General features: G+C 44.2%; 1 protein-coding gene and 1 long non-coding RNA gene across 5 annotated transcripts in view; one reads left to right on the top strand and one right to left on the bottom strand.

Moving 5' to 3' along the window:
- Nucleotides 1-24,103, top strand: part of PLEKHM3 (pleckstrin homology domain containing M3) — a 181,556-nt gene that overhangs the window by 94,536 nt on the left and 62,917 nt on the right. For 3 of the 4 annotated variants that reach the window (XM_037523938.2, XM_037523939.2, XM_037523940.2), the window contains exon 6: nucleotides 9,464-9,527. In XM_037523938.2, the coding sequence (XP_037379835.1) occupies nucleotides 9,464-9,527 (64 nt within the window). Of the gene's footprint in view, nucleotides 1-9,463; nucleotides 9,528-14,292; nucleotides 14,780-24,103 lie in introns of those variants that run through there. The other variant, XM_037523941.2, reaches the window with a different exon arrangement.
- LOC119256153 (uncharacterized) overlaps nucleotides 1-24,103 on the bottom strand; it is a 51,868-nt gene that overhangs the window by 11,480 nt on the left and 16,285 nt on the right. The gene's annotated exons all lie outside the window — the stretch shown is intronic.

Raw genomic sequence — 24,103 nt, 5'->3', positions numbered from 1 at the left:
ATGTGCAGAAAATCCTAAACACAGCAGTCTCATCAGAAAACAAAAGGCAACAACCTCATGCAGTAAAGCTCTTATTTACCAAAGGATTCCTAAGTCAAATAACGTTCAGTGACTGTGTAGCATTCAGATCCTCATAGGAAGTTCTGAAGGGACACTGGAGAAATTAACTTTTCATATGAAATTTTAGCCGGAACATGAAGCAGTTCAGTTAAAATCCAGAAAGGGTGTGCATGTACGCATGGACACAAACATGTATATTTGAAAGAGCTTTTAGCCAGGTCCACATCCCATTTCTTCTGGGTTTTTCCAAGGCCAGGCTCTGTCATTTATCCCTACTTTTTAGTCTATAGCTTCTGCACTAGCTTCTTCATTTTAGGATATAAATATGCCCGGGTTTCGCCTATCTTTAAGAAAAGAATCCTTTCTTAGTCCTATTTCCATCTTTAGCAATGGCCCAATTTTTCTCCTTTACTTTAAAGTTAGCTTCTTAAAAGAATTTTCCACAGTTCTTCACCTCCCTGCAGTCTGGCTTCCCTTTTCCTTCCCGGAAACCATTCTGTCTAGGGTCACTAATGAATTCTGGTTTGCCAAATCCCCAGGAACATTTCTGGCCTCCTGTGAGTCTTCCTGATTCTATTTGGTCTTTCCTCTGTGTCTGAGGCTTTGGCCCTCTTCTATTCCCTCTTGAAATTCTCTCCTTCCTTGGCTTCCTAGCTCTGACTCTTCTGGGTTTTTTTTTTTTTTGTCCTTGCAAGTCCTCAAACTCTTCCCAGCCCTCTTCCCACATCCACACCTTAAATAGCGCTGCTTTGCCAGAGTCCTGACTTTTCTCTTTCCCTGGTTTGTGTTGTCCTGAGCGCCTGCGCATTCTCATGGCTTCACCTAACACCCGTAGGCTGGGGACACACACATTGTCTAGCTGCGCTTAGGACTCCACCCAGACATTCCGCAGAGAGTTCCGTGCTTCTGCCACAACAACTTTCTCCGAAAGAGACGCCTCTTCCTTATTCTTGTGTCAGCAAATGGTAATGCCATTTATCTACTGGACTTGCCGGAAAATGGAATAACTAAAGGTTTCTCCCTGACCTGCACTCCCTGTTAGTCATCATGGCCTGTGGATTCTGCTCCAGGAATTTATCTTGTAGTTGGCCATTCTCTCCAACCCCAGGGTATCCTAAATGCTGTTCAGGCCCCCAGCATTTCTCACTTAGTTCATCAAAAAAGGATCCATCATTTCAGTTTCTTCTCCCATCCAATCCACTGTCAATAATCTTTCAAAGTCACAAATCTCACAATGCCATTCTCTTGCATTTCTGGGGCACCCTTCTTTTGGGAGTAGACTTTCAGCAAGGCATTCAAGACCTCTCATGTTTGGCCACATTCTAACTTTCTAAGCTCATGCTCTGCAGCTTCCCCCTCCTAACATGTACCCACATACAGAGAACCCACAGAGCCAGTTCTCTGAAAGCTCAATGCTTGCTCTGACCGCCATGCTTTTACCCACACAGCTCCCCTTCTGCCCATCCTCCTGCTCTCTGACCCCCAGTTCTCTGGTGCCTTTCCTGGCCAGGTGCCTTGCAGGCATTCCCTCACGCCTGCCTACACATCTCAGAACTCTCACTGGGAACTGGCACTGTTTGCTTACCCCACTATCTGCATGTTCATTGAAATTAAAAAATTGTCATCTCCAAATCTCCAGGATCTAGCACAATGCCTGTCAGTATTTATTTATATGCTGATGTCAGGTTTTGTTGCAGGTTTTGATTGTAGGTTCTTACCATAGTAACAATTCAGACTCTCAGACTCATAAGATTGGACTTCATTACATTAAATTCATGGGAGATATTATGATCACAGTCACTTATCTGACCCCAAAATGCAAATAATCATTCTTTATTAAATATCATTAAGAGAAAAATAATGTTGATCTGTCTTAAGGGAACACCAAGCTTTGCCTTCCAGACATGAATGGCTCCCCCAGTAGTCGCTGAAGTGACTTCAGATTCATCCTCTGCATCCCCAGCAGAGTCCTGTCCCCTTCTACTCAGATCTGCCTAAGGCAGCTTAATGCTACCTGCACATACACCTAGGGCATGCAGTTGGGCCTGCAGTTTCTCAGCCTCCCCTCCTGCTATGGAGTTTAAGGGGAACTTGCCCCTGGGATTCCCTGCTTGTTCCATTCATTTCCAAAAATGCCCCTTTCAGGGGGGCCAACTCACAGGACTTAATAAGCCACAGCAGGGAAAAGCCTGGGGTCATCCACATGGGAAGTTGCCAGCGCATCTCTGGGCTTGGTTTTCATGTCATTATTTACCCTGCACACCCAGTCTGTGTACACCCTAGCTACAGACTATTCAAAGAATGTCTTGCCAATTCACTTTACCTTGAAGACACAGGCAGTGGGAAAGAGGAACAGATTGACAGCAGAAGTAAGCCACAAGTTATCTGGCCCTCCCTTCAAAACCCTATCCTCTAAGCTGAAAAGTGTGTCCCTATGGCTAAATCACTGCCCAAAAAATCTTTTTCTTTTATTTACATTAAAGTGTCACTATAAGAGACACATTTTAATACCTAGCTGTCTTCCTTCTTGGGAAGTTTATTCCCTATTTGACTTCCATGGTGTCATGCTAGAATTTCTGTCCTCCCAAGAGAAGAAAAACGGATTGGTGTTATCTGTTTTAAAAGTCTGTATTTTTATGACCATCACTAAATCTCTTGGACACAACATTTTCCCCAGACACAATAAGCTCGGGACCTTTATCTTTTCTGCATACATTGCATTTTCCAGTTCTTTGTGTCTGTTATGACTGACCTCATGTAAATTATCGCATTAGACACTGAGGAGTGATAGAGAGGAGCCAGCAGATAAGGGACTGCTGGAGGGGGTTAGGATCTCTTCTGCAGGCAAAGAGAAAATACATGAAATATTTACGCATGTAGAAACGTTAAATACATCACTTACTTGCACTGTACAATCCTGTTGAAGGAGAATTAGAGATAACCATACCCGAGAGTTGGTTAGTTACTGTGTGAAGGATAGTGAACAGAATTTGGAAGGACTCAGCCCATTAAGAAAAAACTAGATGTTCTCCCTTTTTTGCTCATCAGCTTGTTCATGACATTTCCATCTCCAGCACCCTACACAACTCACTGCTTATTTTTGACACTGTATAAGTATTTGTTGACTGGATTGCTGACTGGCTATGGTAACCTAGTAGGGGTACAGCAGTATGATTTGGCTTACAGGTTTGTAAATAACTCATATATCCTGTATGTGTTCAGGCATAAGTTTTAGGATTTTTGAGCAGAAAAAACTTTAAGTAGCAAAACATTATAGATGTGCTACCCTGCATTTGTCCTTGTTATAATTCATAGTAGTCACCTGCTTCTTTCTCCCACTGACCTATGTTTGCAGAAACCAGTGCAGAGGCAAGCTTATCTTGAAATGATTTCTAGCCCACTTATTTGGTTCCCTGTCTGTTTCTCAATCCTGCTGTCACACTGCTTTCAGTTTACTTTATTTAAAGGATTTTTATTATTAAGCAATTAAGCAAAAGATTATTCCCCCATTCGATCACACTCAGACATCCTCTGTCCCAGTATGAGTGCTACCCTCATAGCTCCACTGAAAAATTTGCCATTAAGTTTCCTTCACTGCATGTTTGGGTCACAAGTCTTCTGGTAAATGTTTAAACATTTTTAAAAAACCTATAATCTATACATTGGTATTCTGGGTTGGATCCTTTAATTGTTTCACTCATGTCCTTTTTCTGTTAATGAAATTGGAATAAAGTCTATAATGTATATAGTAGCTCACATCTTAGTTTTGATCAAAGCCTCTTGGTTATGTAGGATGCTAACCTTGGGGAAGCCAGGTTAAGGTGCTAACATTTCACAAATAAGGAAATGTTAGAAATTCAACTATATGCAAATATCCTAGTTGTTTTTAAAACAATTTTCCAAGTGTGAGAAAAACTGCAGACCACCAAAGTATACTTTACATAGTTCTAGACATAAGGTAGCAAAGGAAAAAACAGCAACCCCTGTGCACAATCTACTTCCTGTTGAGTTTCCTCCTAGTTCCCTTCCTTCCATTCCCAAAGCCCCTCTGTACTGATGTCAAAGTGCCCCTGACTATGCCACATCTTTCAGTCCCACCTTTCCAAAGACCATCCTTGCTGTCACAAGTCCTTTATAATCACACGTAAAGCTAAGATTTTTACCATGTTCCCTAACAGCCCGTCCTGTGTTGACCAGTGACATCACTGTCTTTCTCCCAAGCAACATACTTCAAATTCCTTTCTCCTCTTCCTCACATTTTAAATACTGGCAGATACAAGACACCTTTTGGAAGAATCAACAGCTCACCCCTTTTACTATCCCCTTGTAGTTACCTTAGAATAGACCTTCAAATACCTTGTCAGGACTATCACCGCCTGCAGTGTCTCCACCTTCCCTGTCTTCAGAAAGTGGGCATGACAATGTCCCTTTCCTGCTTAAAAAAAGTCCTCACTGGCCATAGCACTGTCTTTTATGGTTGTCTCGAGTGGCAAGGGAAACAAAAGCAAAAATAAGTAAATGAGACTACAATAAACTAAAAAGTTTCTACAGTGAAAGAAACCATCAAAAGGAAAAGCAGCTTATGGAAGAAGATATTTACAAATCCTATCTGACACGTGGTTGATATCCAATATATATGAAGAACTCATACAAATCAACAAAAAACCTGATTAAAAATGGGCAAAAAATTTGAATAGACTTTTTTTAAGGTTTGTGTGTATTTTTAATCAGCTGAAAACATTTAATGTAAACCAAACACTGCTCCGCCTCCACCTTAGCTGTGAGTTCTTGCTTCCACATATGATGAGCTCCCCTTGTTTTCTGTTTCAACGGATGTTTTCAACACGTTTGCATTGGACCTGGTCTTGTGGGGTGGGGAGGGGGTGGGGGGAAGGAGGGAATTAGACAGACGAGGGAGGGGGGGGAGTGGACAGACATGGGGAGGGGGCGACACACAGGAAGAGCGAACAAGACTGAATTACACCATTGGGGAGCAGTGGTCAAGGGGTAGAGGCCCCCTGCACCTTACGTGGGTTGGCTCCCTGGGCCTGGTATCGAACTCAGGCAGCAGCGGTAGCACCACGGCACTGAGCCTTAACCCGCTAGGGCGCTGGGGAGGCCCTTCTCACTTTCTGGATTTAAGGCTACTAGTACTTCTCCGGAGGGAGCATCTGCTTTGGCAATGGTGCGCTGATGTAAGCGCTTAAACTCGGCATCAGCAGGTGTAGCCCATGTCCTGAGAGGGCCGTCAGGGGTAAACCACGCGGTCTGGCATCTGCTCATTGGGAGCCTGCACTCAAGTGGGCCTCAAGTTTACAGTCAGCGTGGCCGCTAAGCGCTGCCAGCAGGTGCTAACGAGCACGGCGGCTCCCGCCTGGGGGTGCCGACTCGCGTGCGTAGCCAGGAACGGCCGGGCAGGGCCCGGAGGCGAGCGTGGACGCCTGCTCTGGCGTAGTCCGTCCGGGGCATGGCTTTCTCATGCTTGACCTCTAGGCTGTGGAGACGGTGAACTCTGCCGAGCATCTTCTGAGAGTTCACACCTGACCTGTAGTTCCTGGGTCCGTACCTCACTGCTGTTCTGACGTAGATTTAAAGATACAATGTGATGGTTCTCTTTTTCCCAAAAACACCTTTTGGTTGGTTTGGTCTGGCGCCCGCCCCGGCGGCCTCGCGTGGTCGGCGGGCAGGGCCTCCGCGGGGCGCGGGCTGGACCAGACGGCCCCGGGCCCCGCCACAGGCCCCCTGAATAGACATTTTCAAGAAGGTATACAGATGGCCAACAGGGACATAAAAAGATAGTTCTCATCACTTATTAGGGAAATGAAAACAAAACCATGAGATACCACCTCCTGCTTGTAAAAACTAAAACAAAAGAAACAAGTGCTGGCAAGGATGTAGACAAGGGCCTCCCCAGTGGCGCAGCGGGTTGAGCGCCGCACTGTGAAGCTGTCTGCAGCCTCTGCAGCACGGGTTTGATTCCCAGCCAGCCAGGGAGAAACCCACATGGCGTGGCAGACCTCTCCTCCCTCACCCACTGCTCCCCTCAGCAGTGTCTTTGGTCCGTCTGCCTGTTCTGTTCCCTGCTCTGTCTGTGGTGAATTCTCTCACCCTCCCATGCCTCTGACTGTACCCCAGTTCTTATATAAATCTTTGGGGAAAAAAGGATGTAGACAAAAGGGAACCCTTGTAAATTAGTGGGGCTATAAGCAGGTACAGCCACGATGGAAAACAGTATAGGAGGTTCCTTTAAAAGTAAGACTAGAAATTCAATGGGATCCAGCTTTTCTGCTTCTGTGTATTTATTTGAAGAACAAAGGACACTTATCTGAAAAGATGGATACACCCCTATGTTTGTTGCAGTGTTATTTTCAATAGCCAAGATTTGGAAACATCTAAAATACTCATTGACAGATGGATCATTGACAATGGATAAAGTAGATGTAGTATATATATGTGCAATGGAATACTGCTTAGCTATTAAAAAAAATAAATCTTGCTGTTTGCAATTACATGGATGGGCCTTGAAGGTACTATGCTAAGTGAAATAAGTCACATGAATAAAGGTAAATACCTTATGATTTCAATAAAACAATGAGCAAACAAATGCTTCGACTCTTGAGGACAAAATGGTGGTGACCAAAAAGGAAGGAGGGAGGGTGGCAGTGCAAAGTTACACAAAAGGGGTCAGCTGTATGCTGGAGGATGGAACTGGGCTTGTGGTGGCCATCGTATGTAGTATATATATATATATTGATGTATTAGAACACTGTATCCCTGAAATCTATATATTATAAGCCAATTTTTGCAGCTTTTATTTTTATTATTTTAATTTTATATATATTTTTACATCATTTTTCATTTTTGCAAAATGTATGCATTTTCATCTTGGTTATAGTCCCCATACAATTTCCACCCCCCCTTGTTTTGATCCTACTCTCTACCCCTCCCCCCGCCCCTCGTAGTGTCTCTGGTTAATAGTTGCTTGTTGTTATAAGCCAATTTTACTTCAGTCTTTTTAAAGGTATCAATGGCTGCTGGCCTAAATAGTAATAAACATCTAACTGATGAGAGACATTTTATAGTTACATTACATGGCTTACTCAACCCCCTTCAGGAGAGTAGAATACCCACCTCTGAAGTCAGAAAGACCTGGCCTTGAATCCCAGCTTTGTGACCATGGACCAATTCATCTTTACCTCTAAGCCTCAGCTTCCTCTTAAGTTTGTACTTACCATGAAGGACTGCTACAAGAATTAAATGAAACAGTATAAATCAAGTACCAATCCCAAAGTAGGCTCCTCTCACTGGTGCTTAACCCTGTAGGGCAACCTGAGGGATAGGTCACTTGCCATATTTGTCACTAAAACTCATTAGTTATATATCTCATGGTCCTTCACAGAACTCTGTTATGCCTTCCACAATGAGACCTCTCTGTAAGGAAGTTTAACCCCACAGGAAAGAACCGAGCAATTTCCCTATACCCTGCCCAGCTGGACAGGGCCATACTCTTCCTGCACTATCACAGCCCTGAACCAATAGAGTTGAAGGGAACCCAGCTCGGGAACTGTGTTCCTTTTCTCAGATTATCCTCTTTTTGTCCCTCATATTTTTCTGTTCTCATTCTTATGGGTGAAACAGGACTTGTCAGCAGAGCTCTCCAGTGCCCACGGCACTTTCCAGGAGACCCAGACTAAAATAGACCTGTGCCAGTCCTCCATGGGGCAAGGACTTTATCCACCTGGTTCAATGCCCTTTCTTCACTGACCTAGTTTATTGGCTGACACATAGTTGTACTTATTCAGTATTGGACAGAAACCTGATTCAGGATGATTTATTCTCTGGGATTTGTCAGGTAATTCATATTTAATTGAAAGACTGAAAAATGCATTTAGAGTTGGACTAGATATCAGACCAGTGGTTCTAAACCTTAACTGCTGTAATCACCAGGATAGTTTTTGTTTTAACAGTGACTTCTGGGTTATACCCCTGCTGATGCCCTGTGTTTTCTAAAAGCTTCTCCACGTGATTCTAGTACAGCCCAGGTTAGGATCCACCATGTTAAACCATTCCAAAATATGTACCCCATGGTTAACTATACAACATGGAGACTAAAAATGATGAGCTATCAGTTTAGGTATCATCCTCTCACTTGATTTTATGCTTTAACTCAGATACAGGGACTCTCTTACTCATAATTATCTTTCTGCTGTCTGACACAGTATTTGGCATTTTTTTTTTTTTAATTTTCTAGAGGCATGTCTTATTTATTTATTTATTTGTTTGTTTGTTTGTTTGTTTGTTTGTTTGTTTGTTTGGTTTATACATGCACTGGGTACAGTCAGAAGCGCGGGAGGGTGAGAGAATTCACCAGAGCCAGAGCGGGGAGCAGAGCAGGCAGAAGGACCGAAGTACACTGCTGAGGGGAGCAGCGGGTGGCAGGAGAGGTCTGCGCGCCATGTGGGACCCTCCTCCGGTGGCCGGGGATCAGCCGGGGATCAAACCGGCACCGCAGTGGCCGCGGGCAGCTTCGCAACCCAGCGCTTAACCGCTGCGCCACCGGGGAGGCCCAGTATTTGGCATGTTAATGTAACTAATTGGTTTCTTCAGGACACAAGACAGCGTCATAGTAGCATATAAGTCAGACAGAATGCCAGCATGAGTTTTGCATGTATGTGTGTTGTTTTCTAACCATCTACACCTTGTACCTGTCTGCTTGTACATACACTGTTTTTTCTCTGTTCCTTCACTGTCATATATTCAGGTACAGTGAAATGACAGTAGCCAAAGATACTAGACTTTCAGGGAATCACAATTTAAATATTCCATCTCATTGTTCCTGTCGGTACTTGGTTCTCAAACTTATCATGATGCATGTAAGAAGAGAGTTCATTAATGTTGTGTTCAATGCTGCTGTCCTCATTCATGGAAACCAGAGGAGTCTCTAGACAGACACACGGCTGCTACTGCAATTAATTCTTAGCTCCAAGATCTGTTCATTTAGAGAAAGAATAACGAAGCTGGAAGGGTATTTAGAGACAAAGTTAAATCACTTTCATTCAATGGTGAATAAGCTGAAGCCAGTTAGGTTTTGGGGACTTGCCTGAGAGGACACAGCTGGCACAAGAAACCTGACTCTCTGGGCCTCAGATCTGGGACAGTCTGTGGTGCTCCTCGCACCTTGGATTACATGAGAAGTCAAAGGTTGAACATTTGCTCTATGTTAGTGTCTATGTCAAGACAAAGATGTGGTGGGAAAAAGATACTACAGGTTTCTCAGGGCATAGGGACAAGTAGGTGGGAAGGAGAGAATGCAGAGAAAGGGGATTCTTGAGACTGAAACTTATGAGAAAAAGTAAGTCATGGCAGCACCGTGGTTCATTATTATTTCTGTCCTTGTTTCCAGAATTTTTCCCAGAGAATACCTCCTTCAACAAATCCACCTATATTCCCTTGCCGATCTGCAACAGGTAAGCACTCAGAGGGGCCTTTCATTTCTGTTTTCTCCCTAGGGAAAGTCTCTTTGTTAATTATGATCTTGGCACTGAATTCTGCCATCATTTGAGGTAGTTCTCTTCACAAGCCCTAATAATTAGTGAATTTCTATCAGAAACAATAGACCAAACAACCTAACAGTTCCACTCCTGGGTATATACCCAAAAGAATGAAAAACATGTTCCCAGAGAAATTTGTACACAATTGTTCAGACTACCATTATTTATAACAACCACAATATGGAAACAGCCCAGATGGCCATCTGCTAGGGAATGGTGAGCAAACTGTTGCCTATGCACATAATGGAATATTATTTAACCATTAAAAACTGATAGCACTGCGGGAAGAAGGAACCATGAAAAGATCGTGCTGAAAGAAATCAGAGGGGAAAAATCACATTTTATGTTTCTGTTTAAATGAAATGTACAGAATAGGTGAACCCATGAGACAAAGTAGATGAGGGGGTGCCGGGACTGGAGCCAGTAGGGAATTAGGTGACTGCTAGTGGTCAGGGTTTCTTTGGGGGATGAGGAGAATGTTCTGGAGTTAGAAAATGGTGATGGTCACATGACTTTGTGAAACACTGAAACCCTCTAAATTGTATAATTTAAAAAAGTAAGTTTTATGATAGGTGAATTATATCTCAATAAAAAAATTGTACAAGGAAAGATGTTAAAGGGCATTGGATTTCTGCCTTTGAAGCTTTCTGACTTGTGCCTGAGCCAAACAGTTGGATGACTTATAAGAGTCAAAAATGATCTTTTTCAATTTTTATTAGTGCATGTCCTTTTAATGGTTGACCAAATTAGCAGCCAGGAAGAAAACTGACAGTTTTGTCTGTTCAGCCTTAAGTTTCTAAATATGTTACACTTTGGTTAATCATTTAAATCAAAAGCTTTCTCCTTAGACACTTTTAGACACTAGATGAAATCACTTTCCTTTACATGCACTTACTGGTCAAAAGGCAGTTAAAAAACAAAACAGTTGTGACAACTTTCAGAACATCTCGGACTGCTGTGATTCTGTCCTTTTGTCTGTTATTGCTTTCCTCTGGGCTGGTTTTACTCCTAAAGGAATGAGGTCAACCTGAAACCTGTGTTCAAAACTGATTCTTTAGTCATTTTTCAAGACTGAATTTATCTTCCAGGTTATTTGTCCTTAAACAGGATTTTTGGGTGTGTTCACTTTGTCTCTCTCCCCCCTCACTCCTCCGTGAGAAAGTTATTTTAAGTGATAGAAATGATTTTTGAATATTTAGAGATCTGAGAAAAGACTGCAGCTTTCATTTCCACTAGTGTATCACATTTAACCTACATACATCAGCTCCTCTTCCTCCCCCCAGTCCTGCCTGCCCTTTCCTGCATAATCAAGCATCAGTGATCTGCTGGTCGGGTAGAAAGGAGTAATTTTTAATGACTACTAATGGGCTGTGGTTCTCAAACGGAAGATTTAGCTAAGATACCCATTACAAATTTTCTACGACGCTACCTACATGCAGTATCCAAGAACCCAGATAATCACTCAGGATGTTTCAAGACACTGACATTCTTGTAAAAGTGACTTAAAATAGAATGGGTGGGCCTCCAAAGTGAGTCCTCTAGTTGAGGAAGTCTGTCAAAAATTAATTTGGAGACCAGACGAAGGAGGAGAAGAATCCGTAATTCCACATTCATTTTTAGGGTGTCAGAGCCGTGTCTCCTCTGGCATGAGAAAGACTGCCTTGTAAAGCTTCCCTATTCCCTGCTGTCTTTTTTTCCTTTTCTTTTCTACCCCCTTGTCATAATCAAACCATACCTGCCAAGCAGCTTACTTACAACAGTGGCACGGTGCTGTTGGTGGCCAGACCATTAGCCCCTGGAGCTCCATAAGCAGCTTAATCAGTTTTCAGCCTCGGTAGTAAAGTGATGCAGGCATGGGCAGCTTATCAAACTCCCGTGGGCGGGGGCACCTCGGGCTCTCTGCGTCCATTTACTCAGCAGCTCACTAACGTGGTTCTTTGTGCCTGACTTTAAGATCCCCCAAACTTATCATATTTAGAGGAAGTTTAATTCAATTACTTTTTCTGCCTGAGGTGGTTTAAATTGAATTTAGCTTTTGATTTGTCTACATCTAGGCTATCAGTGCAGAAGGCCACCTTGGCCTCATCTTCCCTCATTTCTGAGTAAATTTCAGGCATGCTTTGTGGATCTGAACTGTTCTTGTAAATCTGGAGGGAACACCCAGGGGAAAAATAAAGAAAGGCTACTGCTTTCTGAGCGAGCTCGGCTCAGAAGTGGGTGCCGGAAGCCCGACCCAGCTGCCTGTGCCATTGGCCCTGGTCTGGTTGCCTCCTCACCCTGTGTCATGTCAGCTTCTGGAGTTTTAGAATAAATTATTTTTTCCCACTCGATTCCCCTCCTCACTCCTAAAATAAAGGTCTCTTATAAAAGCAAGTCTGTCTTATAAAATAACTATAGAAAAATTCACTTCAGCTTATAAATTGCAAGGGAGAGGAAGATAAACTAAAGCAAGTAACTGAAGAGTAACAAATCTTAGATAATATAAATATCTTTCCCAAAGACAGATTCCTTTCTACAAAAAATTCTCTTAAATGAATTTGGTTTTTCCCATTATCTTCTATTTTAAAAACAAAATGTAGACACCTTCCTCTCCAAAAAAGTAAGAAATCAGTAAGCATGGTATAGAAGAATCTGTAATGTACACACATCTAATCTTACATGATACAGTACACAGAACACTAATAATACCTCAAATAAATATACTGGAAGAATTCTGGCACCAGGGCCTCCCTGGTGGCGCAAGGGGTTAAGCACAGCACTATGAAGCTATCCCCAGCCTCTGCAGCACGAGTTCAGTCCCCGGCCAGGTAGCTGATTCCCATGGTGCAGCAGACCTCTCCTGTCTCTCCCGCTGCTCCCCTCAGCAGTGTATTTCATCAGTCTGCCTGTTCTGCTCCCCACTCTGTCTCTGGTGAATCCTCTCACCACCACCCCCACCTCTGGCCTGTTCCCCAGTTCTTGTATACATAAATAAATGTTGAAAAAAAGAATTCTGGCACCAAAATAAATTTGCAACTTCCTTATTTCTCTTGGGTTTTTACAAGGAACAGTCCCTAAAATTTTAGTAGGTAGACTCTATTCAACAATTTGGCTGAAGATTTCAAACTACTTTCTGCTTCCAATGTCACATTCAGGACAATGTGTTTCCCTCTTCTCGTTTGACCTCTGCGCATGCGTCTCCCTCACTGTGCGCCCTTGCTCGCCAACACGTACACAACAGGGTTTGGCACTGCTTAGCAAGGGAAACCCTCTGGTGGTTCTGGGAGCTGCACTCACCTGCCCACTGCCCAACAAGTCCCAGGTTATGCTGGTGCCTACTTGTCTATTTCACCAGTGATTAAGCTGCTCGCGGGGTTTTACTAGCACGTCATAAAGGTAGTAGTTAAACACCACTGGTCATTACCTGACTGTAATCAGTTGGCAGCACTATGGCATGGAAAATAGAGCCGAGTACACTCCTGGCCTGGAAGCAGGGCCAAGGGAGAAGAGGGGGGCAGAGGCCTTCCAAACCCTGGGAGCTTGGAGGTGCACTGACTTGAATTATCTCTTAAGTGTGGAATTTCTCTTCAGCAAGGTATAATGTTAGAAAAACATGAAGTTCATGCTCTTTGAGCATAGAGCTCACAAAATATACTGGTTTTCTTTTTTTAAAAAATCTATGTTAAAAATAAAAATCCTAAACTTTCTTTCAGGAGGTATAAATGCCCAGTGGTTTCTTCAGACTGACACAGCGGCTCCTTACAAAGGGTTGACAGACCTTGACTAAGTGTACATGAACCAATGCACAAGTATTGGTACATGTTTTCAGTGGGGAGACCAAGGCATTGCTTTTCAAGAGCTTTTTTCTAGGTTGATACTTCAAGAAGGGGAAATAGAATTTATGTTTATGTTCAGTTTATCAGGCATTTTCATCCATCCAGGGGAGGCGCTGTGACAGAATACAGTAAAAATCTATGCTCCGATGAGATCGCTGTCCACGCACTCACTTTCTGCAAGAGCTCTCCCTTTCCCTATCAGCTTGTGACACACCATCCCCTCACTCCCATCCGTCCCGTTGGCTCTTGTAACACAGATGAGACAGTTCCACATTGCACCATTAGAAAACAATGTATGTAAAATAATGTTCAAGAGGTTGTGGTTGCTCTGAAGGAGCAAATCAGAACCACAGTTCAGTCAGCCATTCCTTGGCTGGTGATCTGAGAGCTCTTCTAAAATTTTGGCTACCTATGCTCTTGTAACAAAACCCAAAGTGTTTATTAAGGACTAACTCTTCTGGTCTTACTTACCTTTGGAACATAAGTAAGCACAGAATGATCCTATTTGTAATGATTCATGAGAAAGGAGACCGGATGGTCCCATGGGTGAGGCACCTGGGGAGAACAGCCCCTCCCATCCACTCCCTTCACCACTACTACCTTTGCCCCCAACATATACACACACACACACACACACACACACACACACACACACACACACACACACACACAGAGACAGACAGACAGACAGACATGCAGGCTCCTTTAGGTCAATCTGAGAGCTGATCTCTACATTGTTTACCTTCCCTGGGCCCTAATTTCCAAACCACTCCCCACCTTCAGGTTAAAGTATTTAGATTCTAGTTAATATATGTTAGTAGGAAGAATAAATTATTTTTGCATAAATTTATCTGTCTTATTAATAGGTTGAAAGCACTACATGGTATTTGAGTGAGAGATTTCAGCAGATGAGTTTTAATGATGAAAAAAGATGGAAAAGTCTGGAATTTGGAGAACTTACTAAAGAGATGTCAAGGGGGAAAGGATGCCAAAGGGGAGGACTCACAGCATTCAAGAGCCATGAAAAGAGAGAGGAGTAACTCAGATGCATACTGCCTTTCTGGAGCCGCCTAGGACCGTCTGAACTGTTTACTTTATGCTAAAGCAATAAACATTTATTCTAAGCAATGGGGCATGTAAATGTTCAGTGAATCAGTGGGTAGGTGAACACACACACACGCTATATCCTGAACTTACTAAGTGCTGTCTCTCACCAAAAGAAAAGCAAACTAATCTAATGTCAGCCTCTAACCAAACAAAATTAGAAATGCTGATCTGCAAAATAACAGTACAGAGTTCTAAAACCAAATAAAAATCTTTTTATAAGTCAGAATAATGGTGAGTTGTTCAATGATACAAACTTTCCAAACACTAAACTTTCCTCAATAGCTAGCCAATTTTTCAGTTAACTTTTTCATGAGCCCCCCATACTCCTAGAGCTTAAGAACTGTCATCTGTGACCTAAACATTTGCCAGTACTGACCTCTGGTAATGTACATGGTGTTCTTACCAGGAAGCTTTTCTGGTGTTTTCTAGTGACTACAATCACCAAAAAGCAATGTTTAAGGCATTTTTGAGTCCACTTTTTACAAACACACTTTGCTGGGTTCTTTGAGGGAAGTTATGCGAGTTATTTTGCATGGCCCTGCCCCACCGAGCAAACACAGAATCAGAGAATGTTATTCTCTGTGGGCGCTATTCACAGAGTCGGCAGACAAAGGCTGAGCCTAAGTGGGCACCCAGCGCAGCTGCCCTTTCACCGATGCAGGAACAGGTGATGACCTTTATTCACACGGGGGCTGGCGCCTTTGAATCCGCAGCCTACAGGAACAGAGCTCCTTGGTGCCCACAACCAAGTCACCAGTCCCCAGGCCTGCGGAGCCCAAGGAACCTGTATTCACAGCCTCTCTGCATCCCGGGTTCCCGCACCATTGTCCACCCAGGCGTTAGCAGGCAGGATAACTAATTAGGAGCATTCGGATTTAACAAGCAGAAAAACAAAGCATGACAGCTTGCCTGTGTTGTTCCACGGCCAGGCCTGTGTCTGCCGTCGCTGCCTTCAGAAACCCCTGAGCGCAGTCTGGGGCAAGACAGGAATGAGGCCGACATTAAAACATCACTAAATCTGTTAGAGCTAATTTAGCCAGGGTTGTTCCAGCCAATTAACGAGTTAGAAGGAGGAGCGTAGGTTATGGAAGGGACGACAAATCATGCCTTTTAAATAAGTGAATTTTTAAAAAATGAACATGTACCCTCTCGGGTGAAGGGACAGATTTGATTGTCATGGGAAGGACTGGCAGGCTGGCAGCACAGCAAAAGGAAGTCGCCGTTTCTCAGGACAGCAAGTGCGTGCTGAGCAGTGAGTGCCTGGTCTTCCCTCTCCCAGGGAGTTTCATCTTGGGAGGACGGGTACAGTGACAAGTACTGCTAAGCGCCAGGACAGGAGCCTGGGTCTTTCAACCCCTCACGGAGGCCTTCAGTTTTGGGAGTCCTGGTAACCATAACTTCCGGTTTTGAGTGAATGGGTTAAAGTTGTTGATTAACAAAGTAGTGATGCAGATTGTTCTTTAGGCCAACAGGCTAGTCTTTGCCTGGAAAAAACCTTGCACACCACACCCAACTCCTACCACACACCTCATCCCCAGTAGCAGTAAAGGGTGGGGAGCATCAGGGGCTGTGGTGGAAGACATGGTAGCTGAGGGCAAAGGGTTTTCTCTTTTGGAGAAATCAGGTCAGAACCCTGTGTTTGAGTGTTGGATAGAGAACCTCTTTGTCCAAAGAAAGGTTGGTTGAGATAGGGACTCGTGGTTAGCAGGACTCCAAAAACTGAAGGCTCTTGGGTAATCTCATTCTGGCCATGTTCATGGCACAAAGGGAGGAAAATACTTTCGAAAAACTAAGGCGAGATAGGAAGTCAGTTATGATTCATGTGTGTACACAACATAGAGCCTGAGAGACATGAGCAAGCACAAGCTCCCTGTCAAATACAGTAATACACTCACAGGGGAAATCACTGGGCCCCAAAAAGGTATTTGGATACTTTTCCTTCACACACCTACTGCCCTGGTCGGTATACCCTATCCCACCAACAGCCAGCATGAAAGGAGAGCCAAGAGTCCCTTACTTTCTTCCTTTCTATTCAGTTCAGTTCAACCAATAGGTGTTGAATGCCTTCTGTGTGCCAGGCCCTGTGCTAGGAACAGAAGTGGAAAAGGTGATTAAGTCACAGGCTCTTCCCTCACTGAGCTATAGTCTGAGAGAGGCAGACAAGCCTTTTCTAAGTCAGTGGAGTTGAACATGGACCACCTGGGAAATATCTGACCCAATATGACAGACTTTATTTTGCAAAGATGACCACAGCAGTATCTCCCATCCCACAAGTCCTTACACTGTCACTTGACAGTCCTGCCATTTAGAGGTAGGGATCTATGTTCCCTTCTCTTAAATTTAGGTGGACCTGTGACCATAAAAACAATGCTGTGTGACTTCCCAGACTAGTAAGTGATACAGTTGCTGGTGGTGCTTCAGGGGACTCTCTCTCTCTTAGAAACCAGACGCCATGTTGTACAGAAACCCAAACCAGCTCATGTGGAGACACCACGTGAAGAGCCCATGAGTAAACACCCCAGCTGACAGTTCATCTGAGTCCTGGCTAACAGTCATCACCAAACAGCAGACATTGAGTAAAGATATATCTAAATGATTTCAGCTCCCAGGCTTCTCAGTGGAGGCTACAGATGAGGTTATAGACATCATGAACAGACACACCATCTCCCCTATGTGCTGCCTGAACTCCTGACCTATAGAGTCTAGGAATGATTGTTTGACGCCACTGGGTTTTGGGGTAATTTGTTTTGCAGCACTAATAACAGCAGACACTCAGGGATTGTTTCCGAGAGACTATGATTCCAAATTGAGATGTCAGGACCTACAGTCATGAACCAGGCAGGGGTCACGGGAAGAGGATTTTCAGGCCTTGGTAGCCTCAACCCTCTCAATGACCTAACCCAAAGTGCTTGGCTTGAAGGCAAGCAGGAGAAAATTTTCATTACTGACTTTGACATTTGCAGAGAACATTCAGTCTGCATGCTTCAAAATTATTTTGAGAAACTGTCTCAACAAAGATTCACTGAGTAAATATAATGGGACCACTTCATTTCCCCCAGAAATTAGTCTGTGATGAAGACTGTGATAAAGGGTCTTTGAGAATCTCCAGCCTTCAACTGCATAGAGTGTACAGTTTGTGATATTTCCATCCTACCTATGCATCTGAATCAAGAGCCCAAACCTCACAGGAGATTTGGGCCTGGGTATTTTCTATCTGTTCATCTACTCATTCAGAAAATATTGATTAAGCACATACTGCATGCCTGGAGCCGTATTGGCCCAGAAGCCGAGAGAGCACATTTACTCAGAAAAGGGCGGTGATTCTTCCCAATTATGGTCAAATTCCTGTACTCTGCATGTGAGCCAAGAACTTATACGAGACTGCCCATGATTCTGCTTAGCCTGCTGACGGCCCATGGGATTTTACTTCTTGATGCCTCCTGCCAACCATTGTAGCACATTTGCAGTTACTCTTCAAAGTGCCAAAGGGATCCCACAAAAGCTCCATCTAGCCTCCCCTGGTGGCACAGCAGTTGAGCGCTGGGCTGTGAAGCTGCCTGCAGCCTCTGCAGCGCCTGTTCGATCCCTGGCCACCGGCAAGGGTCCCACATGGCGCAACAGACCTCTCCTGTCTCGCCCGCTGCTCCCCTCAGCAGTGCACTTTGGTCCTTCTGACTGTTCTGCTCCCCGCTCTGACTCTGGTGAACTCTCTCACCCTCCCGCACTTCTGACTGTACCCAGTGCTTGTATAAATTAAATAAATAAATCTTTAAAAAAAAAAAAAAAGCTCCATCTAGTCTTGTGTGGGGGCTTCAGAGGTGGCCTGCACTTTCACAAAGTCCCCTCAATGCATCAGAGAAGCAGGTGTGGCATCCTCACAGGACAACGTTAGCATGTGTGTCTTAGCCGAAGCCATTGGCTGCATGTAATAATTGCATGCAATTTCATCTACATCTGGAACTTGCTTATTTTCAACAATATCACCCCCTGAGGAAAAATTAGAAGGCTGAGTGGGGCGACTTGACATATTATTGTTTTTAATTTTAACTTCTTGCTAAATCCTAGTGAGCCATCAACCCATATGCTCCTGGAATTTTAAACAAGATTCAAAATCATTGTGACAGCAGGGAAGATCTGTGTAGCACAAATTAAGTAAAAAGGTAGAGGGAGCAACGTCAGTCATTCAGAAAGTTGCTGAAACATGAATTAAGTCTGGACTTCTCTAGCTGTTGAACAGGTTTCAAGTCACTCAGAAATTCATTCCTTTCCTGAGAACTAGTCATGCATCCAGCCACATCGGAGGAGAGAAACAGCGATCATGTGCCAGGCGCTGGGGACAGGAGAAGAGGCACTGGGCCTGCCTCTGGGGCCCATCCGCTCCCAGTTCTGTACTGTGTTGGGCACAGCCAAGGGCCAGCCTCCACGTTGTGGAGGAGGGAAGAAGGTTGGAGACAGGGTTTTTTGTTGCAAACTCCTAAGGAGGCCAGACAGGTGTACGGTGCCAAAGCAGACCCAAGGTGAGATTTCAGGTCCCTGATGAGGACCAAAGATCACAGCCCCCTCTGCAGGGGACAGCTGTTTTCAGTAGCCCCAGAGTTGTTGCTCTTCCCACTTTGCGAGAGAAGCCGGAAATCCGTATTTTTATGTGAAATTTCTCAATATTTAAACACTCTGCAGGCCAAACAAAACACAGCCACTGGTTTTGACCTCTGCTTTATAATAGAGAATGCCCGCTTTTGTTCCGTCAAACTAATGAATGTTCAATTATGAGAAGGAATTTGGAGGTTAGTGTTAAGATTGTGCTCCTCAAAAGGCTGCAGACCCCATCCCAAACCCTTGAGACACTAATTGACAGAATTGCACCGGCTGACAGCTGCGCTCTGAAAGTGGACACACAGGGAAAGAGGCAAGCTATTCCAGGTCACTTTGCGAGGTCAGGCCAGCAATGCAAACACCAGGAAGGCTGAAGACAAAGGTCAGGTGGCAGCAGGGAAGGCCTGTATTTCCTCAAGCTGTTGGTTAACAAACCATATTCAGAAGATATCACCAGATTCCCGCTTCCTGGTACTGCTTTGTGAGGTGGGAAATTAAATTGTAATCAAAATTAAAATGGCTGTCAGGAGCGTCTAGGAGACCAGCAGGCCAGCGTGGGGGCAAAATGGGATGAAGTCCCTGCCTGGATAAAGGTCTCCAGACGGGTGATGATACCTGACCTTGGGCTTTGGAGAGGGCCTGAATGGTAAGGTCCCACATTCAAGTGCCGGCCTGTTCTAGGTGACCTTAGGCAAGTCCCTTCTCATGGAACCTCCAGCAGCACTTCATCTCTCAAGTGGAGAGAATATTAGTATCTGCCTCAAATGTTCTTGGGAGGCTTCAAGGAGTTCTCATGTGTAAGGCACCGAGAACCCTGATTGATGCTAGGAGATCTGAGCTTCCCTGGCAGTCTCAGCACCGGTATTAGCTGTGAGACATGTGGGAATGGCTCCCTGGAGCTTTCCGCAGCAACATCAAGACTCCGCAGCTGTAGCCATGATCACGGAAGGAAAGTTGGCTATGCCCGAGTTTTGCCCCTCAGATTCTGCAAGGGTTTCTGGGCCATAGAACCTGTGGTACCAGTAGCGGCCATAGTCATCAAGTGGAACACCACCTTGGTAGGGGAACCAGAAGCCCCAGGGTGGGGTCCCTCCTCGAGAGTGGTCTTAGACCAGACCTCCATTGTGGCTCCAGCAGGAGCACTGCACCTCGAGGCTCCCACCATTACTTGCCTCCCATTCCCCTGCAATGGGGTCTCCTAGGACCAGGCATCAGGCACTGCGCTTCCAGCCTCACCACCTTTCTAAATGTTACTAGAAGCCTTCAGAGCTTGACCCAGAAGGTGGGGTTTGGTTTCCCAAAAAGGTAGCAGCTGTCTCTGATGAATGTATACCCTTCCGGGTTGGGTTGTGCACCAAATGTTGGCAAAAAAAAAAGTATTCTATAAATTTTGTAGAATCAGAATACACATTTTTTGTGCATGCTAAAAAGAGAATTGCGCCCACACTGTTTCTGCAGCTACAGAAGGGAGGAGCTTACTGAACTGAAATGTTGGCAGAAACAAAGAGAGCCCATGTCCCTTCCCACCTGCAATTATAGTTTTACTAGCTTGTAAAGCACACATAGAATTTGCACTACATTCTTCCCTTGCAGTAGGGGAGAGGCCCCGCTGTGAATGTAATTGGCTTTCTAGCTTCTTTAACGTGGAGGTGGACGGGGAGCAAGACTGAAGGGCCTTTGCTCTTAGAATTAACTGATGTTGAATTGTGTTTAAATTCCATGCATCTCCCTAAATTCATGTGTTCCATTCAGTCTTAGTCAGGAGTGGAAACACATCTTAGCTCTGAAAATATCCCCGTCCCTGTCACTTCTCATGGCTTTAAAAAAGCTGGTTTGTTTTTTTTTTTTTTTAAATGGAATTTTAACATGACCCTCGTAGGAGTTATTCGCAAGCCTATTAAGCATAGTGTGTTAAAGATATACGACACTCGTAAGTGTTTCACATGGTCATCCCACTGCGGACCGCTCTTCTCTCTGGCTTTGGCTTTGTTTATGTCTGTTCCCAAGAGGAGAATCCCAGGCTTACTTGGATAGAAACCACCTCCATTATTTTATTTCTTGGATTGTTAGTGTCCTTATTTCTGGGGTGAGAAGGTTGACTTAAACAATTTTTACAGCCCTTTTCAGCTCTAGGACCTTGGTTCCATGATTTTATGGTTCTTGGGACACAATTCACTACATTTATATACTGGGGCTTCCCAGCCAGTTTGCACCAAGCAGCCAGGCTCTAAGCAAGACAACAAGAAATGGTCTCTGGAACTGCAGCCAGAGCCCAGCCTCTTTAGTCCTAAGTCCATTTGCCAAAGGTTCACTGATGTTTCTACTTTTTGTCATTAAAAAGCATACTAGAAAACTTAAATAAGGGACCAGGAAAATGAATATAAGAAAGTGAAAATCAAAATCAACAAAAAACTATGAACCAGAGACACTTTTTGGGGGGTGGGGGGCGGGAGGGGAAGGATTGGGGTCAGAATGGGGCGTTTGCAATTGTATGGGGGAATATAAAAATAAAATTTATTATTTAAAAAAAAATAAAAAAAAAATAAAAAGCATACTAACATTTTCATGAATATGATCTGCAGGACAGCTCACCAAAGCGAGTCAAATACACTGATTTTTAACATAGTCTTTAAAGACAAAGAAATGGTTTTCTTAGTAATTAATGCCCACCATGCCAAAGTCAGCTGTTAAAAATGTATGAAAGATAATATGCCATCCACTGGGATTGCTCAGAATATGGCCAGCATTGTTTGGGGTTGGCAGCAGAACGCCCACAGTGGCTCAGATATGCAGAGGGGACGATAAAAGGAGGTGCATTGCAAGGAAAGTCTTAGGCCTGAGGAAAGAGGAAATCGGGGGAAGGATATTGCAAATGGATTCTTGGCTGGAGCAGAGGTCAGGGGTGCTGAGAGAAAGTTGTGTAGACAATCGCAGGCAATAAAACTACTGATCTGAGTCTTACCTTTTTTTCCTTCCTCTGCCTGCTGCCTGCTGGGGGCAGGGACTGATCATCTGACAGACAGGCAGAAGGAGCTAGAAAGAGCGAGGATTCTCAGCCTGCTCACTTCATCCCCGAGTTAAGGCATAGTCTCACTGAAGCAAGGGGCTGCTCCTTTCACTCTCATTTATAGCACCTCATCAAGCAGCAAGAAGTCAGAGAACCACACACCTCAGTGACAGCTGTGTAGCCTTTACCAAGTCACACATCCCCTGTGACACAATCTGTAAAATGAGAATGTTGTGCCAAATAATTAGATTAGTAACTACTTTTTATTATATGCATAAGAGGTTTTTTTGTTGTTGGTGTACCTTCTTTAGGCCAAACTCTGTTCTAAATCTATAGATTATCATTTCATCCTCACCACAGCCCTCTGAGATAGACACTTGTATTATCCACTGCTTACAAATGAGATGCATTTACCCAGAGTCCTTTAGCTAAAGTGCAGGAGCTGGGATTCAAACCAAGCTGTCCTAGTACATGCCTGCTTTTATTTTTTCCATTCTGTATGAAATGTTTCAGGCCAATAGAAACAAAGAATGACTACCAGCTGCCCTGCTCCCCCTGCACTGGAGGGTTCCCTTCTCCCAGGGGCACAGACTCTGAAGCACTGTAATGTCCTGCTGTCCTTCCAGCACTAACGCTGTCTGGTTTTAGAGATAAATTGGCACCAGAGCCACCTGGCAGCAAGGCCAAGCCCCACTGTTGCTGAAGTGCCACCAAGTCTTTTCCACTAGGTGGGAGGAGGGACTAATAGAACATTGAGGGACAAGAGCTGCACGAGGGCACAAGTGCCAGCACCACATATGCCAGAAATCCCAGTGCCCAAGAGACTGTATAGAGGTGGTAATGATAGTGGTCAAGCCCAGAATCCTGCCCAAGTTCTCCCTGATAGGCCATAGCCCCTCCAGTTTTTACAGGTCAGTTTTAACCACTGTCACAGGGTCACAATATTTCCATTCTGTACAAGCCAATAGCCTGTAGTGTCCAAAACAGCAAAATTCTAAACAAAGAACTGGATAACCCACAGCATGTTAATATATAGTCCAGCAGGGAAAGTGGGCTTATTAATGTATGGATTTGTGATATAGGGAATTTGCTTTATGTTTTATTTTTCTAAAAATTTTGGAGTTGACCCATTTCCATATTCATAGCCAAGGCTGACCTGTGTAGGTGTGCGTTTATGTATTTATAATTAATCCAACTCCAAAAAGGACTATTTCTGCTGGAAATAGTCTTTCTCACCCCTCCGTGTGTGTGTGTATGTGTTCATAACTAATTTTCACTCCCATCTCTTTTGATTGGTTCAAATCATTGGCATGTATTCTCATCAAAGAGGATGTTTTGCTGCTTGGGACCCTGCCTGCGTGGAGCTCTGCTTGAATCTCACAGAATGTGGTTAGAAGATCCAGCTCTTCTAGAATTGCCTTCAGCCTAGTTTCCCTTCAGCTACTGGAGGGGTAGTAGAAATCTCTGATGCAGCTGACATTTTAGGTGTGTATATAATTTACCAAATTGTTGACCACTCAGCTTTTAGTCAGTGGTCACAAAAGAATTAGCATCCCTCCCTGCTACCCCAAAACCCAAAGAAGGAAGGGTGTTACTTAGCCTGGGCAGAGGCCTGCTGGCACCTCGTATCAAACAGCAGCACAATGGCACATTTTGGCCACAAAAGGCTTTGGGGTGGCAGAAAGGGCCAAAATAGTTGTGGCCTAAGTTGGCGAAGATATTAAGCAGATCTGAGTTTAATTTAACAGAGATAACAACTCTTTTTGTTTTCCAACGGGCTGCTACTTTCTCTGTCTCCATGGGACCGAAGATTTCAGCCAGGAGTTAGTTCACGGGGGCACTCAAGTCCTTTCAAAGTGAGACATGGAATGGCCTTTCCACAGGCTTCCGCATTTGGCTGGGCAGTATGGAGTAAGGATAAAAAAGCACATGGGGACCCAGGGGAAGCTGAAAATGGATCTGGAGTCTTA

Source organism: Talpa occidentalis, unplaced genomic scaffold, assembly GCF_014898055.3.
Source record: "Talpa occidentalis isolate TD23 unplaced genomic scaffold, MPIMG_talOcc4v2.1 talOcc4.3, whole genome shotgun sequence".
NCBI lineage: Eukaryota > Metazoa > Chordata > Mammalia > Eulipotyphla > Talpidae > Talpa > Talpa occidentalis.
Note: the sequence above shows the minus strand (reverse complement) of the source record. Positions and strands in the feature narration are given on the sequence as shown.